The sequence below is a fragment of the Vicia villosa genome, unplaced genomic scaffold, assembly GCF_029867415.1.
Source record: "Vicia villosa cultivar HV-30 ecotype Madison, WI unplaced genomic scaffold, Vvil1.0 ctg.002884F_1_1, whole genome shotgun sequence".
NCBI classification, from domain to species: Eukaryota; Viridiplantae; Streptophyta; class Magnoliopsida; order Fabales; family Fabaceae; genus Vicia; species Vicia villosa.
In genome coordinates, this window is record NW_026706058.1 from 162,425 (window position 1) to 179,584 (window position 17,160).

The following is a 17,160-nucleotide window of genomic DNA, read 5'->3' on the forward strand; positions in this document are numbered from 1 at the left end:
TAGATGAGAAGTTATATGACTTAACTCCAACATAATTACTCGTATATAGCTGGCTCTTTTAGGTACTTGAATATTTCCCAATTGTTCCGGTCCGTTTACAATTATTGCTTCTGTGAACATAGTAGCTAAATAATCCCAACGTGTTACATAAGGAAGATATTGTATAATTGTTCGGTTTTCCGCTATTTTTTCCATACCTCTATGTAAATAACCCAATATTGGTTCACAATCAATAACATCTTCACCATCCAGAGTAACAATAAGTCAAAGAACACCATGCATCGATGGTTGTTGAGGCCCCATATTTACTATCATGAGGTCTTTTCTTTTAGCTAGGACATTCATAGGTTTTTCCTCGGTTCATTCTTCCATGAATCGTTCAAAAAAAAAGTTCATCAAATTTCCTTGAAATTACCTAATTTGTGAATCCCGAATACCCAATCGATTTATTAAATTTTTATAACGTATTTTGTTTTTCTTTGACAAATACGACAATAGTCGTTGCCGTTTTCCCAGAATTATACGTAAACCTCTTTGAGATAAATAGTCTTTTGGGTGTAATTCAAAATGTGAAGTAAGTCTTCGTATCTTATTAGTGAAGTTGAATACTTGAAATTCAACCGATCCCGGGTTTTCTTCTTTTTTTTGTGAAATAAATGAATTTTTTATCATAAAATGAAAGCTTTTCTTTCCCCCTCCTTTGTTGGTAGAAATTTTTATTGATCAGTAATAGTAATGACACTCATTTTAAATTTTTTATATAAAATTTTATCTTAATTTATTTAACCATTCTTAATTTCTTTTTTTTTTTTTTCAAATTCATTATTAAGGAATGTAATTCAAATAGAGAATAAATACTATATTTATGTATTCAAAAAATAAAAAATTCTATTGTCTTGTATTTTAAAAATAAAAAGAAGACAATTTTGATTTATTCATTTTTCTATTGATTTATTTCTATCTAATGGAGACATCATTGAATTCGTATCAATCCCACAATGCGTGTCCGCGTTTCTATTGCAATTATATATATATATATATATATATATATATATATATATATATATATATATAAATAAATAGAAATATTTATATATATATATATATATATAAATATTTCTATTTATTTATATATATATATATATATATATATATATATATATATATATATATAAATGTTCAGATATAAGTAAGATAGATATGAAAAATATTATGATAATGATAAATAGAACAAAAATCTAGATTTTCAATCAAGTTTTCAATCCAGGATACATATGTATTCTTAATATACTGAAACGACTTCCGTTATGTGTATCAAACCAATAGCGGTTCATACAAGCTAATGAACTAGAAAAAATAGATCAATCCGAAAAATCTATAGGATTCATTATAGATACAACAAGTATTTTTGTATTGTGTATTGTATTCGGCTCAATTCTTTTAGTAAAAGATTGGGCCGAGTTTAATGTAAATTAATAGAACGAATGATTCTTACTGGATTACAAAGTATCAATTGCTGGGAATTCAAATTTGATTTCCTTCCATACTTCACAAGCAGCAGCTAATTCAAGACTCCATTTGCAAGCTTCACGGATAATTGCATTACCCTCGCGAGCAATATCACGTCCCTCATTTCGAGCTTGTACACATGCTTCCAGAGCTACTCGATTCGCTACGGCACCAGGTGCATTTCCCCAAGGGTGTCCTAAAGTTCCTCCACCAAATTGGAGTATAGAATCATCTCCAAATATCTCGGTCAGAGCAGGCATATGCCAAACGTGAATACCCCCTGAAGCAACAGGGATAACACCTGGTAAAGAGACCCAATCCTGAGTGAAATAAATACCGCGACTTCTATCTTTTTCAATATAATCATCACATAGTAAATCAACAAAACCTAAAGTAATCTCCCTTTCTCCTTCAAGTTTACCTACTACACTAACAGCGTGAATATGATCTCCACCAAACAAACGTATGGCTTTAGCTAATACACGATAAGTGCATACCATGATTCAAATAATGTCCTTTGATTTCACCTGTTTCGGCCTGTGATTTATAAATTGCTTCGGCACAAAATAAGAAACGGTCTCTCCCACACATAAATGGTTGAGAGTTCACATTTTCATCATCTTTGGTAAAATCAAGTCCCCCGCGGAGACATTCATAAACTGCTCTACCATAATTCTTAGCAGATAAACCCAACTTTGGTTTAATAGTACATCCCAATAGGGGACATCCATACTTGTTCAATTTATCTCTCTCAACTTGGATTCCGTGAGGAGGGCCTTGGAAAGTTTTAACATAAGCATTAGGGATTCGCAAATCTTCCAGACGTAGAGCGCGTAAGGCCTTGAACCCAAATACATTACCTACAATGGAGGTAAACATGTTAGTAACAGAACCTTCTTCAAAAAGGTCTAAGGGATAAGCTACATAAGCAATAAATTAATTATCTTCTCCAGGAACAGGCTCGATCTCGTAGCAGCGTCCTTTATAACGATCAAGGCTGGTAAGTCCATCGGTCCACACAATTGTCCATGTACCAGTGGAAGATTCTGCAGCTACCGCTGCACCTGCTTCTTCAGCCGGAACTCCAAGTTGAGGAGTTACTCGGAATGCTGCCAAGATATCAGTATCTTTGGTTTGATATTCAGGAGTATAATAAGTCAATTTATAATCTTTAACACCAGCTTGGAACCTAACCTTTGCTTTAGTTTCTGTTTGTGGTGACATAAATCCCCCCTACAAGGCATGAATTAAGAATTATAGCAACAACAAGGTCTACTCGACATAACTTAGGAGTTAATAAAACCTTTTTATAAATGATCCATCAACTAAGATTATCAATTAATCTGAATGAGTCATTGTTCAATTTTACCATGATATTTGATTTGGCAAATACATCATTATTCTATACTCTTTCATATGTATGGCGCAACCCAACCGTTTGTTTTTAGTCTCTTATATAATATATATATATATATATATTACTTTTGGAATCTCATTTTCTAATCTAAATAATAAAAAATATACTCTTGACCTTGACAGTGAAATATATTGTATATGTAAATCCTAGATGTCAAAATCGGCAGAATTTGCCCAATAAAAAAATCAGTAAAAAAGATATCCTAAGTATAAATCCTATGTTGAGGAAATAAAAAAGAAGGACCAATGACATAGAAAAACGGAATCATAAACAAAATTCAGGTTCAAATTACATAGAAAATATAGATAGTATTGTCTAGAATCTAGAATGATAAACAAATGAAAGACTTTCAAAAGATTTCATCCAATTCAAATTTTCATAATGACTGGGTTGACCTTTAAAATTCAATCATTGAAATTTAAAAACAATGGAATTGGTTGGATGGTAGCAAGAAAATCGATTATTAACTTTCATTTATTTTATTATGAAATATTTACATTTATTATGAAATATGAAGAAAATTAGTTAATCAACTTGCTTAGTTATCGAAAAAAAATTCTTCATTTCAAAGTTTTTTAAAAAAAAAAACGGATATTTTTCACTATGACAAGAACGCTTGCCCCCTCTGATACTGAGGTTTCTGGACTTGAAAACAAACATCTGGGGCGGATCACACAAATAATCAGTCTGGTACTGGGTGTAATTTTTTCACCAGGGAAGATGCATTATATTTACAAAGCTTTGATAGTTCAAGGTCGAGATAGGGCTGGCCAACAAATTAACGTAACTTGTGAAGTACAACAATTATTAATAAATAATCGAATTAGAGTTGTAGCTATGAGTGCTACATATGGTCTAAAGAGAGGAATGGAAGTGATTGACACGGGAGCTGCTCTGAGTGTTCCAGTCGGTGGAGCAACCCTTGGTCGAATTTTCAACATCCTTGGAGAGCCTATTGATAATTTGGGTCCTGTAGATACTCGCACAACATCTCCTATTCATAGATCTGCGCCTGCCTTTATACAGTTAGATACACAATTATCCATTTTTGAAACAGGAATTAAAGTAGTTGATCTTTTAGCTCCTTATCGCCGTGGCGGAAAAATAGGACTTTTCGGTGGAGCTGGAGTAGGCAAAACAGTCCTCATTATGGAATTGATCAATAACATTGGAAAAGCTCATGGAGGTGTATCCGTATTTGGCGGAGTAGGTGAGCGTACTCGCGGGGGAAATGATCTTTATATGGAAATGATAGAATCCAGAGTAATTAATGAAAAAAATATTGCGGAATCAAAAGTAGCTCTAGTCTACGGTCAAATGAATGAACCGCCCGGAGCTCGTATGAAAGTTGGTTTAACTGCCCCAACTATGGCAGAATATTTCCGAGATGTCAATGAGCAGGATGTCCTTCTATTTATCGACAATATCTTCCGTTTTGTCCAAGCCGGATCTGAAGTATTCGCCTTATTGGGCCGAATGCCTTCCGCTGTGGGTTATCAACCCACTCTGAGTACTGAAATGGGTACTTTACAAGAAAGAATTACTTCTACCAAAGAAGGGTCTATAACTTCTATTCAAGAAGTTTATGTACCTGCAAACGATTTGACCGATCCTACTCCTGCCATGACATTTGCACATTTGGATGCAACTACTGTACTATCAAGAGGATTAGGTGCCAAAGGTATTTATCCAGCAGTAGATCCTTTAGATTCAACGTCAACCATGCTCCAACTTCGGATCGTCGGTCAAGAACATTATGAAACTGCGCAAAGAGTTAAGCAAACGTTAGAACGTTACAAAGAACTTCAGGACATCATCGCTATTCTTGGGTTGGATGAATTATCCGAAGAGGATCGCTTAACCGTAGCAAGAGCACGAAAAATTGAACGTTTCTTATTACAACCTTTTTTCGTAGCAGAAGTATTTACCGGTTCCCCAGGGAAATATGTTGCTCTAGTAGAAACAATTAGAGGATTTCAATTGATTCTTTCTAGAGAATTAGATAGTCTTCCTGAACAAGCCTTTTATTTGGTGGGTATTATCGATGAAGCTACTGTGAAGGCTAAGAACATAACTTAGAAATGGAGAACTAATTCAAGAAATGACTTTAAATCTTTGTGTACTGACCCCCAATCGAATTGTTTGGGATTTAGAAGTGAAAAATCATGCGCCTATTGCCACAGCTTTAGATATAGGTATTTTGAGAGTACGCTTTAACGACCGATGGTTAACCATGCCTCTGATGGGCGGTTTTGCTAGAATAGGAAATAATGAGATCACTATTTTAGTAACTGATGCAGAAAGGGGTAGTGACATTAATCCACAAGAAGCCCAACAAACTCTTAAAATAGTAGAAGCTAACTTAAAGAAGGCTGAAGGAAAGAGACAAACAATTGAAGCAAATCTAGCTCTCCGGCGAGCTAGGACACGAGTAGAGGCTATCAATATGATCTCGTAACAAATTGGTGTAGCAAAAAAATAGAAAAAAGATATAAAATGACAATAAAAAAATGGTGAGTAGAAAAACTTATTAGATGCCGGAATTAATGGTATCTAATAAGTTCTACTAATCCCTTACCTACTATTGGATTCGAACCAATGACTACTGTCGTATGAAAGCAATACTCTAACCCCTGAGTTAAGTAGGTCATTCATTTATCATCCTAAATAAAATAAAAAAGTAGTTGTCTATCATGGATTATAATATGTTATATTACTTATAAACAATACAAAGGAAATATAAATCAAAGAGATTGTATTATGTAATATTTATCTTGACAAGAATTTATTTATCGAATATGAAAAAATATGTATCAAATGCACAAGGGTTATAGCTCAGTTAGGTAGAGCACCTCGTTTACACATGCGCCAATGTTTTTTCATAGGAGTCCATCATGTAATTAAAAGATTTGATCTTCATTGATATGAGAAATCCATGTCTTACTCCATGAACAAAATAAGAGAACAATAGCCTGACAACGGAAAGGATTTAGTTAGACGTCAAATGGAATCCATAACGGATTTGAGATAGTGATAAGGTGAATACTTAATCTATTCAATGCTAGGCAATGAGTCTAGGGACCTCAAAAAAATTCTCTTTTCTTCCTGTCTTATGAACTTGAAGGTGTATGAAGTTTCATTTCCTATTTGATATTTTTCTTTAAGTAGGTTGATAGAGAGTCCATTTAACTTAAGTTGATCCAGGCCAGAAGCAGACCTACGTCAGGATAACCTTCTTCTTTGAAGAACTTTGGTAGTGCTCTTAGATTTTTATCTAAATAATAAATCAGAGCGCAGGGAGTCATTTCATTTTTTTTGTGTAAAGAAAAAAGATGATAGACTAATTGATATTTCTATCTGTTAATGAAAAAGCCCAATGCAAAAAAATGCACGTTGGGTCTTTAAAACAATTCAAATAATTTTGATAATAATAGTTTGATCTGTTTTACCGAGAAGGTCTACGGTTCGAGTCCGTATAGCCCTAATATTACTAGCGATGCTACTCAGATTTATATTTATTATCTCATATCTGTCATTACAAATATATTAGTACTAATACTATATGTACAATATTAGTACTATATTGAATACTAAATACTCCATATTAGTAATACTACTATTATAAATATACTTTCAATACTTTTTGTAATAGAAAGAGTCAATCAAGTAATTTATATTGGAATAGATTCATAGTGGATAGAATAATATTAGTATACTCAGATAAGAATCTCCATTTTATTAGAAATAATGTAAACTTCATAAAATACAAAGCATTTCTATTTAGATTAGATTAATGAATCTAATATTTTGAAAATTTCAATTCAAATCGACTAAGAATTAATATGAATCCAGTATATTTCCCCATTCATAGGAGTACATTTATGTTCTTGCTTCATTGAATTTGCTTCATTAATAGGATCGCGATTTGACTTTGATCGTTATGGACTGGTACCACGCTCTAGTCCTAGGCAGGCAGACCCCATTTTAACAGCGGGCATCGTAACTACGAAATTGGCTCCTTCTTTAGTTCGATTATATGAGCAAATGCCCGAACCAAAATATGTTATTGCTATGGGAGCCTGTACAATTACAGGAGGTATGTTCAGTACCGATTCTTATAGTATTGTTCGGGGGTGGATAAGCTAATTCCTGTGGATGTCTATTTGTCTAGTTGTCCACCTAAACCGGAAGCCGTTATAGATGCTATAACAAAACTTCTAAGAAAATATCTCGAGAAATATATGAAGATCAAATTAGTTATCAACGAGAGAATAGGTGTTTTACTACCAACCACAAATTTTATGTTGGACGCAGTACTCATACCGGCAATTATAATCAAGGATTATTCTATCAACCATCATCTATTTCAGAGATAACCTCTAATAGATTTTTTCAATATAAAAAAGTTCAATATCCTCTGACGAACGAAAAAAGTGAATTAAACAAGGATCCTTTTGTACAAAATACAATAAGAAATAGCAAGCAAGTCAATCTTAAAAAATTTCATTGAAATGTAAATAAATGGTAAATACTTATACTAGTCTTATAAAAAACTCGGGAGAAGTAAAAAAATGCAAGGTAATTTGTCTGCTTGGCTAGTCAAAAACGGAATAGTTCATATATATTTGGGTTTTGATTACCAAGGAATAGAGACTTTACAAATAAATCCCAAGGATTGGCATTCGATGGCTGTTATTTTATATGTATATGGTTACAATTATCTACGTTCCCAATGTGCCTGTGATGTAGCACCAGGAGGATTATTAGCGAGTGTCTATCATCTTACGAGAATAGAGTATAGTCTAGATCAACCCGAAGAGGTATGCATAAAAATGTTTACCCCAAGGAAAATCCGAGAATTCCTTCTATTTTCTGGGTTTGGAAAAGTGCAGATTTTCAAGAAAGGGAATCTTATGATATGTTAGGAATCTATTATGAGAATCATCCGCGTCTGAAACGTATTTTAATGCTCGAAAGTTGGATAGGATGGCCTTTGCGTAAAGATTATATCGCACCCAATTTTTATGAAATACAAGATGCTCACTAAATGATAAAAATAAGAAAGTAATCTGAACTCCGACAACCCCAGATATTTAAGAAATATCTGTATGTACATTTTATTTTTCATTTCTATCTTATTCTGGATAATGATGGTATAAATAAGAAATATGATTATTAAGACCACTGATAAATATGTATCTATTCCCCCAATTTTTGAAAATAAATATGGGAATAGATACTGATCCACAATGAGTCGCCGGGAACCAGATTTGAACTGGTGACACGAGGATTTTCAGTCCTCTGCTCTACCGGATGAGCTATCCCAACCATTTTTGACGCACCATCCTCATTTTAAGAAATTACTTGAGTCTATGTCAACTCAATAAAAAAAGGGAATTGAATGGGCTTTTGGGGATAGAGGGACTTGAACCCTCACGATTTCTAAAGTCGACGGATTTTCCTCTTACTAAAAATTTCATTGATGTCGCTATTAACATGTAGAATGGGACTCTATCTTTATTCTCGTCTGATTAATCAGTTATTCAAAAGATCCATCAGATTATGGTGGAGTGATAGATTTGATCAATGAATATTCACCATTTTTTCTTCCAATTGTAATTGATTTGATTCTAATGTTTCAATTGTGATAGAATCAAAACAAAATATTTACAATTTACAAATAGAAGTTAGAAATCTTCATTAATCAATTCAATGTTGTCAACTCCATTTGTTAGAACATCTTCCATTGAGTCTTTGCACCTATCTTTTTTGATTTTAACTTAAGGATTTGGCTCAGGATTGCCCATTTTTAATTCCAGGATTTCTCTAAATTTGAAAGTTTTCACTTGGTAAGTTTCCATACCAAGGCTCAATCCAATTAAGTCCGTAGCGTCTACCAATTTCGCCATATCCCCCATTTTTTCTTTGATATTGATATCATATTTCATTTGAATCTTATATTTATAATTCAACGTTAGACTGAGACAATAATTTGATTTTGTATTATTGATGGGGGTCTTGTTTTATGATTCTAACTATGGAATCTAATTTTGACTTGACATTGGTTTAGAATATTATTGAAACTAATGTTGTATAATGGATTGCAACTATTCAATTTCCCATATTGGGAAAAGAATTCATTCTATACAACCTTTCTGCTTTTGTCAACTAGCAAGGTCACATACAAATTATCTAATTCATTTTATACAACATTTCTGCTTTTGTCAACTAAAAGTGTCACGTACAAATTATATAATTGATTATATCCAACATCTATGATTATGTTCTGTCAAGTAAAAAGGTCACGTACAAAAAAATATTCATTCTATAAAAGATATATGATTATGTCAAGATCTATTCAAAAAATATGAAATATTACTATTCATTCCTATGTTAGGTTAGGTTAGTCATTTTTTCATTTCTATATTAAGAAAAATGAATAGTAATAAAGAAAAAAATTGTCAAGTAAAATTTTTGATCTCTAGAGCGAGGATGAGGATCAATCAGTACACCAAAACTAACAACATTTGTTTATTTTGATATAAATTATAAAAATAAAAAAAAAGAAGACTTTTTTGTTATTCAGAAACATTCGTTCAAAAAGGAACTAATTGGATTATTATTTTGATCAGTAACTTCGTATTCCCGTTAATATTTATTATTTTAATCAGTAACTTCGTGTTCCCGTTAATATTCAAAATTTGTTCCTGTTAATATTTAAAATTTATATCAGTAACTTAATGTTTCGATAATATTCAAAATTTTGATCAGTAACTTCGTACTCTTATTAATATTCAATATTTTAATCAATAACTTTGTGCTCCCTTTAATATTCAATATTTTGAATATTAACGGGATACCTGTGTGTTCGCACAGGTGTCGGTATGGTACGCGCATTGTTTTCAAGATATAATAAAATAAAAAGAATTTTTTTAAAAGAGATAAAAAAAATTTGAATCAATAATATATATATATATATATATATATATATATATATATATATATATATATATATATATATATATATATATATATATATATATATATATATTATTTTTGTTTTGAAATTATTGTCAAAAATATTTTAACCAATAGTAATGTTGTTCTATTATTATTAAATATTTTGATGAGTCACTTCATGTTCCTGTTATTATTACATATTTTCATCAGTAATTTCATGTCTCTGTTATTATTAAATTTTTTATCATAAACTTAATGTTCCTGTTAATATTCAATATTTTGATCAGTAACTTGATGTATTCACACGGATATTAGTGTGTTATGCGCTGATTCATAGTATTTTTACTTTTTATTTTCATATAAAACATTTTAATTGTAATTAATAAAAAAAATTATTATTATTAGTGAATTATCTTTAAAAAAATAAACTCAATCTATTTCATAAAAAAATGTTTCTGAAAACTTTTATAGGAATTATTTTAAAAAAACATAGAAAAAATAATATATAAAAATAGATATGCATACTACATAATTATTTTACTGATAAAAATTATATAGAAAAATAAATTATTTTTATTAATAAAAGTTAATAATAAATTATTAGATATTTATTTATTTCTATTTAACAATCATTTATTAATAATAATTTAATTATATTTTTAATTAATAATTTAATTTTATGTTTGGTTGTTATGTCTATTTTAAATATTCTGAATCATTTATTTTTAAAGTTGAAAAAAATAATCTATTGTTCCTCAATGCCATATTGTAGAAATATTTTAAAATTTATTGTAATAAAAATATTTTTGTTGATAAAAGTTATTAATAAATTATGCACACCAAATGTTTGTGAATCATGCACACGACGTGTTTGTGATAAGTCCTGTGTAAATAAAAACATATATTCTTTAAGATTAATGAGAAACTATGTTCTAGGTCTTCTTTAAATGTAAGTATTTTTTTTATTGGAATTTTCTAAAGTTAAATCTTCCATAATTCTTTTAGTATTAATATCTTATATGCTTTAATTTTGACATTACTACTTTCTTGATATTGTACACAGTGAGTTTTCTTTAGCGTCTTTATTAGATATGTTGGAGATATCCAAGATGCTTCATTGTCACGGTATAGCAAGTCGTATTAAAATTGAAAAATTGAATCAGATAAAAATATAATCATGTAGTATTTATGTAGTTTTGCTTTAGACCAATTAGAATTATTGGTAGATAAAATTTAGCAAAGTTCATCAATATCAACTACTTTTATTTTTGTGTGCTATGAAATGCTTATTATAAAAATGACATATAGTGTATAAAAAATGAACTTGGGTAAGTGAGTGATGTGTAAATGTTTTAGCACACCCAAAATATTGAAGTTTCGCATTCTAATGGCAAAATCATGATCCTTTTTGTTGTGCCATTTATATCTCTCTAGGTGTCAGCGCCGCACCGACTTGAATTTGAGTCTTCTTGGAATGTTGTTGCTTTGAGGCTGATTTTCCACTCACTTGAAGCAATCAAATGATCTTTCAAAACATTAGCAGTGGCTGAAATCTACATGTTGCTGTGTTGATATTGCTGTTGTAGCTGTTGTGATTTATGGTGACATATGAGCATCATTTCAATAGAAGGCTCTCGTTTTTTTCGAACAACTCGTCAATATTTCTAAGATATAAATCGGGTGGGATGTTGTCGGTATTATCAGGTTGTGTCAGCTCTAATGTCAATGATAAAAAATTATTTGCTATGACTTATGAATCTCAACAAACTGGGACATGTCTTACTCATGCACCAGAAAAAAATGTTCAAGATGATGTTATTACTCATGTTGTAAATTCTTCCAATGATCAAAATTTACATGCTATTACTATTATGGCTACTACTACTACTATTGCACATGATCAAAATGTTGTAGCTTATGGTGACACATATCTCTATAAAGATGAAGTTTTTTTTTTTGAAAGACCAAAATAAGACTACTGAAAACATGTTACAAGCAATGCCAAAGATACAAAATTGTCTGTTACCAACACCAATCTAAAAAAAACAAAGCAGAATTGGAGAACGGATATAACATCCCTCCAAATGACTCCAATCTCTAACAATTTAAGCAATGGTCAAAAAAATAATGAAGTTGTAGAACAACAGAAACATAACACATCAGTAGCCTACTTATCAGGTCAAAAAACCCATTAATACCATGCTAGTCCATAAGTAGTAATCCTTATGAAGCAGCACCTCGAATCACGCAAACATCGCCAAAGCCGATCATAAACTTCCAAGCCTAAGCCCGTCACTATATTTCAAGCCATTACCACCACTGTTCTATTTTAACCCCGCATGTCATGAATGCTCAAAAAATTACCAGTGTCATAATAACCCAACAATAATGATGGTAAAGTTTCAAGAACTATAAAGTCTTAACAAAATCATACTTTTAGGTAATCAAGAATTAAATTTACAATGGTACCTTAGGAGAATCATAGTTTCCAAACAGAATTTACTATATCCTAATACTTACTTACATGAATGTTTACTTACATGTAATTTAGCCTTTAAGTTTCGCGCAAGTCATTGCAAGTTGCAGCCACTAGCAGAAGGCCTACAAGGCGTCAACTTGAGGAGCAAGTGCGTTGAATGTGTATGCAGCAGGTGCTTTAAGGGATATAAAGCTTATTATGAAGGTTAGATCGATGCGTCTCGTAACTGAATTCATCTTTGTCAGTAATTCTAGCGGTTGACCTTTATATGTAACCAACAACTAGTGCAATAAAAACATAATTTCCATAGAATAGTTGAAGAATGATATTAACCAAGCATTAAGTTACTTTGAGGAATAGTAGACTGAGAAACATGAACTATAAACAGAGAAAATTCATTTTGGGATTTAAACCAAAAGGTGGAATAAAAGAAGCATAGTTAGAATTAATGCTATTTCCATTGTCCAAAATTTAACATAATATGATATACAAAAATTTGACATAATGTACACTGCAAATCCATAATATCCATTCAACCTTTCTTTATAGAAGACTTGCAACATCGGGAAAAAAAATCATAAATAAGAACCTGAATTGAGTGCTCAGATTTAAGTTTCTTCAAAGTTTCGACTCGACAAGTTGCTCTCAATATCAAATGCATCAAAGAAAGAATCCATATTGCTGGCAAGAGAAGGCCATTTCCAATTTCCAGGGCTCACTGCAGTAAATCAAGCATATCGAGTATAAATCAATAAAACCTATCGCAGAATTTTTAAGTAAAATACATAGACCAGTACAATCAAGAAATGAAATTAATTATTATTTCATACAGATCTCAGCTACAGATTTGAACCGAATTCAGGTACCCATTAACTTTTGGCATCATCAACAGTAGGAAAACCAGTAACCGATTGCTGTCCACTGCTAGAACCATACGGAACATCCTGAGAATGCAACCTGAATTTTGTCTTCTCATGCATAAGCTTTATAACTGAACCATAAGTAATCTAACCTATACAATTTCCAGATGAAACCAAACTAGTAACAAAATCAGCACTCAATTCAATTGCAAGATCTCAAACCCTACCAACAAAATTGAAATTGAAATCAGAAACAGGTTCATGATCTCATCTGCAGAAAAGATACAATAAAAAATGAAATTGAATATTAACCACTACCTACGTCTGATAGTTGATCAGTATTGCTGCAACTGCAGTTGAACCTCCTCTGCCCAATTCACCTGATTTCTCTTGTTTCCACACGCTGCAAATTAAAATTGAAAGAGAATAAAGGGAGTTGTACATGGCCCTTCCTTCATCCAACAAATTCCCTCTATTGCAGCCCGCAAGAAGCTACTTCATTATAACACATATTTGGCTGGCTGCGAATAGAAGTTATATTAGTCTGCAAACAATGAACACACAGTGACACGGATGAAACAATCACATTTCGGCGCATAATGAAGCTGGTCAACAAAAAATGAAAGAAATCATGTTACCTCAACAAAAGGGCGGAGTGGTTCAGGAAAATAACATGCAAGAACAGCAACAGCTGCTTCTCTATATGCCAATCTCAGTCTCAGTTCTTCAGGAATTTCTGTAGTGTCCTCTTGCCCTGTTTCAAATGTTCCTTTTTGCTGCAAATCCATAAGTTTCATTAGATGATTAAACACGCCATAAGATATTGTTGAGTCAAAAAGAAGCAGAAAAATCACAAACCCTTTTTAATGCCGCAAGCAACTCATCATGTAACACCTGATATTTAATTAATTATTTAATTAAATATTTTCAAATTATTTCAAATTTAATTTTTGAATTTGTGAAGTGTTGAGAATTGTTGACATAGGCTGTTATGATTAATTAGTCGGTTAATTAATTGATTAAGTTGTAGAAATAGTATTGAAGAAATACTAGATTTATTATATGGACTTAATTAAGTGATGGAGGTACTAAAAGGTGGGGTGTGAATGTTAGGCCCAATAGGTTTAATGAAATTAGGTTAAGATAAGAATTAGGTTAATTAGAAGGAAAAAGTCTTGGGGAATTGGTCATGGGAAGTTGCAGAGAAGAGAGAAAATAGGAGAGAAACGCATTTCCGTTTTTCTTGCAGCAGTCTCACTAAATAAAAGATCCCCGATTCGTTAACCGTTGGATCGTGACCAAATTTTGAGGGTAGGTTCGCAACACCTATATCTAACTTTTGACCGTTGGGATCTTCAAAATAAAGTGTGAGTTGTGAGATATCTTCATCGCACTGTAGCTGCATATTTGGGAAAATTTTCAGCTTTTGATTCTGATTAAAAGAGGCAAGGGTTGGAAGCTAAGGCTAGAAGGCTTCGATCGGTAGAATTATAAAGCAATCTCCAATCCAAGGTAAGGGTGGGTTTCTTTCTCTATAAACAGTGATATGATGGACCGTATGTGGGGTTGGATTATAACTTTATCGCTGTGTTTGGTATTATTTGGTGTTCTTTATTTTGTGATTTTCTGAAAAATTATATATGCACTGTTATTGTGTATGAAATATTGATTAATGGTGTTGGTTTGTGATTTGGTGGATGTATTGATTAACCGTGTTGGTTGATAATCGGGTGAATGAATCTGTCCTGGGAAAACTGTGATTGTTTAATTGAATAGAAATTATAATCGATGATGTTTTGTGATTGGAAATTAATCTGTGTTGTTAGTGATGTTGTGATAATAATTTTCTGAGATTGAAAACTGATACCGTAATGGAAAATTGGCTCTGAGGAGAAGAAGGAAAATTGCTTAGGGACGGGTGTCCCTACTGTTTCTATACACTATTAATTACCTAATTATTTAGTAATAGGTATTGAGCCTTATAATTAACATTAATAAGTATCTGTTAGATTAATTTAAGAGCTTAAGATCAATTAAGTGAATCAGTAGAAATAGCAAATGATAATTGGTAACAGTAGAACATAATTTTGGTGACGTTTAATAGAGCAATTTAATAACAGCAAGTTAGTATTTAGCAGAATAATTTTGTGAAGCAGCAGAGTAATAAATTAGCGACGTATCAGTGACAAAAATTAAATAACTAGGCGTTCCCTAAAATAACTAGGCGTTCCCTAAATGGTAGACTAGGACTAAGTTAACCGAGTAGAATAAATTAGGCGTTCCCTAAAATGATTCGGTATCCGTATTTTTAGTGATGTTTTAGCGATGTTGTGATGCGATGAACATTATAAATTTTGTGAATGGCCGGTGTATTATTTGTGACGATTTGTGATGATTTTTTATTATATTTATTGACTTGTTGTGTATGCATTGTTGTTGACGTGCTGTTGTGACGTGGTGATATTAAGTTGTAGGCCTATGGCCAGTGACGATGCGAAGCTATGATTTTGTGATTACTGTGAAATACAGGAAATAAAGTGACGTTGAGTTACCTCTGATTATTGGTAACATTTGTGATATAGGTGTAAGCCTCATGACGATGTTGTTGTGATTTGTTTTGTGATGGTGCATTCATTGAGTCTCATGATTTCATTTTTGCGGTATGGATTGGCAAACAGTAACGAAGGCGTATGCCTGTTTTGATGCCTCTATTTATTGACAGTTGGCGATAGGGGCTGAAGCCCTGGGTACAACATGCATGTGCATTTGTTAGAGTCGCATTTCATTTGTGTGATTATGCGTTTATGAGTTGTGATGTGTGAAATTATGTAAATTGTTGTGAAATCTGAATATGAATTTATGTGAGATATGGTGACGTGTGTTGTTTTGATTTAAACACTGAAGTAAACTAGACGGTAATGATTATACCGCAAAGTGATGATTATTATGACTTGAACCATATATATATATATATATATATATATATATATATATTGTTTATCATCACCCTGTTTATATTGTTTGATATCTCACCCCTTTAATTATTTCGCCATTACCTTTATACTGGTAACGCGCAGGTGATAGCTTGGATGAAGATTTAGACGTTCTGAGTCTAGTCGGTGGTCGCTCTGATACGTAGCACTCAGGGGGATAAACGCGTGTTTTAATTATTTGTTGCTTGCCGAATGTTTAATGATGTCTTATTGTGGATTTGTAGCTTAAAGCTATATTGCGAAGATGTTGTGATTAAATTGAAAAATTATGAAGTTTTGTGAATTCTGCTGCGAGATAAAATAATTATTTAATGAAGTGATTTCGAGGATTAAATTAAATGTTATAATTGTTCGTTTTAATTATACGAGCTATGTATCTGTGATGATGGCATGAACGCCGAAAATGATTTGAATGACGAAATGTGACATCTCAATTGTTGATAAAGTTTTTGGATAACTCTGATTTTTCGTTATAATTATCGAATAATTTGTCGGGTTGAATTGGGGTGTTACATTAGTAGTATTAGAGCAGGTCGGTCCGTCCGGCCAAGTTGTCTAATGTTGTTTGTCCCTTAGTGCGTGCCAAGTGTGTGGAACACTCTCGGTACTTGTTTGCTTTGTTTGCAGGAGTTGGTTGAAGATAAGTGGGGGAGAAGCTTTGCTTCTCGGATATGTTTCAGTTGCAAGTTTGCGAAGGGAATTGTAGCCTGGGTGTTTCAGAAATTGAATTTCGGCGAAAGAATGTGCCTCTCGAGCTATAAGAATGTTTGGGAGCAAGGAGATGTGTTAAGGTCTGTTTGGAATATGATTGAGCTGGAGGGAGATGAGTTTCAGAGTGGAATTTCCGTAAGCCACACGTAGGAAATTGCTGAATTTTTTTTGAAACTTCAAAAATTCATAACTTGAGTTCTGGACATCTGATTCGAGTCCCGTTTGAAGCGT

At 32.2% G+C, this 17,160-nt stretch overlaps 1 protein-coding gene, 1 long non-coding RNA gene and 3 pseudogenes across 4 annotated transcripts; 3 read left to right on the forward strand and 2 right to left on the reverse strand.

Annotated features, from left to right (window-relative positions):
* Positions 1-1,350: 1,350 nt before the first annotated feature.
* Positions 1,351-2,927, reverse strand: LOC131640000 (ribulose bisphosphate carboxylase large chain-like; annotated as a pseudogene).
* Positions 2,928-3,529: 602 nt separating this feature from the next.
* LOC131639999 (ATP synthase subunit beta, chloroplastic-like) lies at positions 3,530-5,081 on the forward strand. The gene has a single exon (XM_058910420.1). The coding sequence runs from the start codon at positions 3,530-3,532 to the stop codon at positions 5,003-5,005; it is 1,476 nt and encodes a 491-aa protein (XP_058766403.1). The 3' UTR covers positions 5,006-5,081.
* Positions 5,028-7,647, forward strand: LOC131640004 (NAD(P)H-quinone oxidoreductase subunit K, chloroplastic-like; annotated as a pseudogene).
* Positions 7,498-8,027, forward strand: LOC131640002 (NAD(P)H-quinone oxidoreductase subunit J, chloroplastic-like; annotated as a pseudogene).
* A 2,929-nt stretch (positions 8,028-10,956) lies between these two features.
* On the reverse strand, positions 10,957-14,058 carry LOC131639998 (uncharacterized). Of its 3 annotated transcripts, none has more exons than XR_009295123.1 (4): positions 13,864-14,058; positions 13,548-13,769; positions 13,196-13,448; positions 10,957-13,083 (listed from the first exon to the last, which is right to left on the reverse strand). It is a non-coding gene; the product is annotated as an uncharacterized LOC131639998 (long non-coding RNA). The 3 variants fall into 3 exon arrangements; XR_009295122.1 differs by having other exon boundaries at positions 13,544-13,769; XR_009295121.1 differs by having other exon boundaries at positions 13,196-13,769.
* Between the last annotated feature and the right edge of the window lie 3,102 nt (positions 14,059-17,160).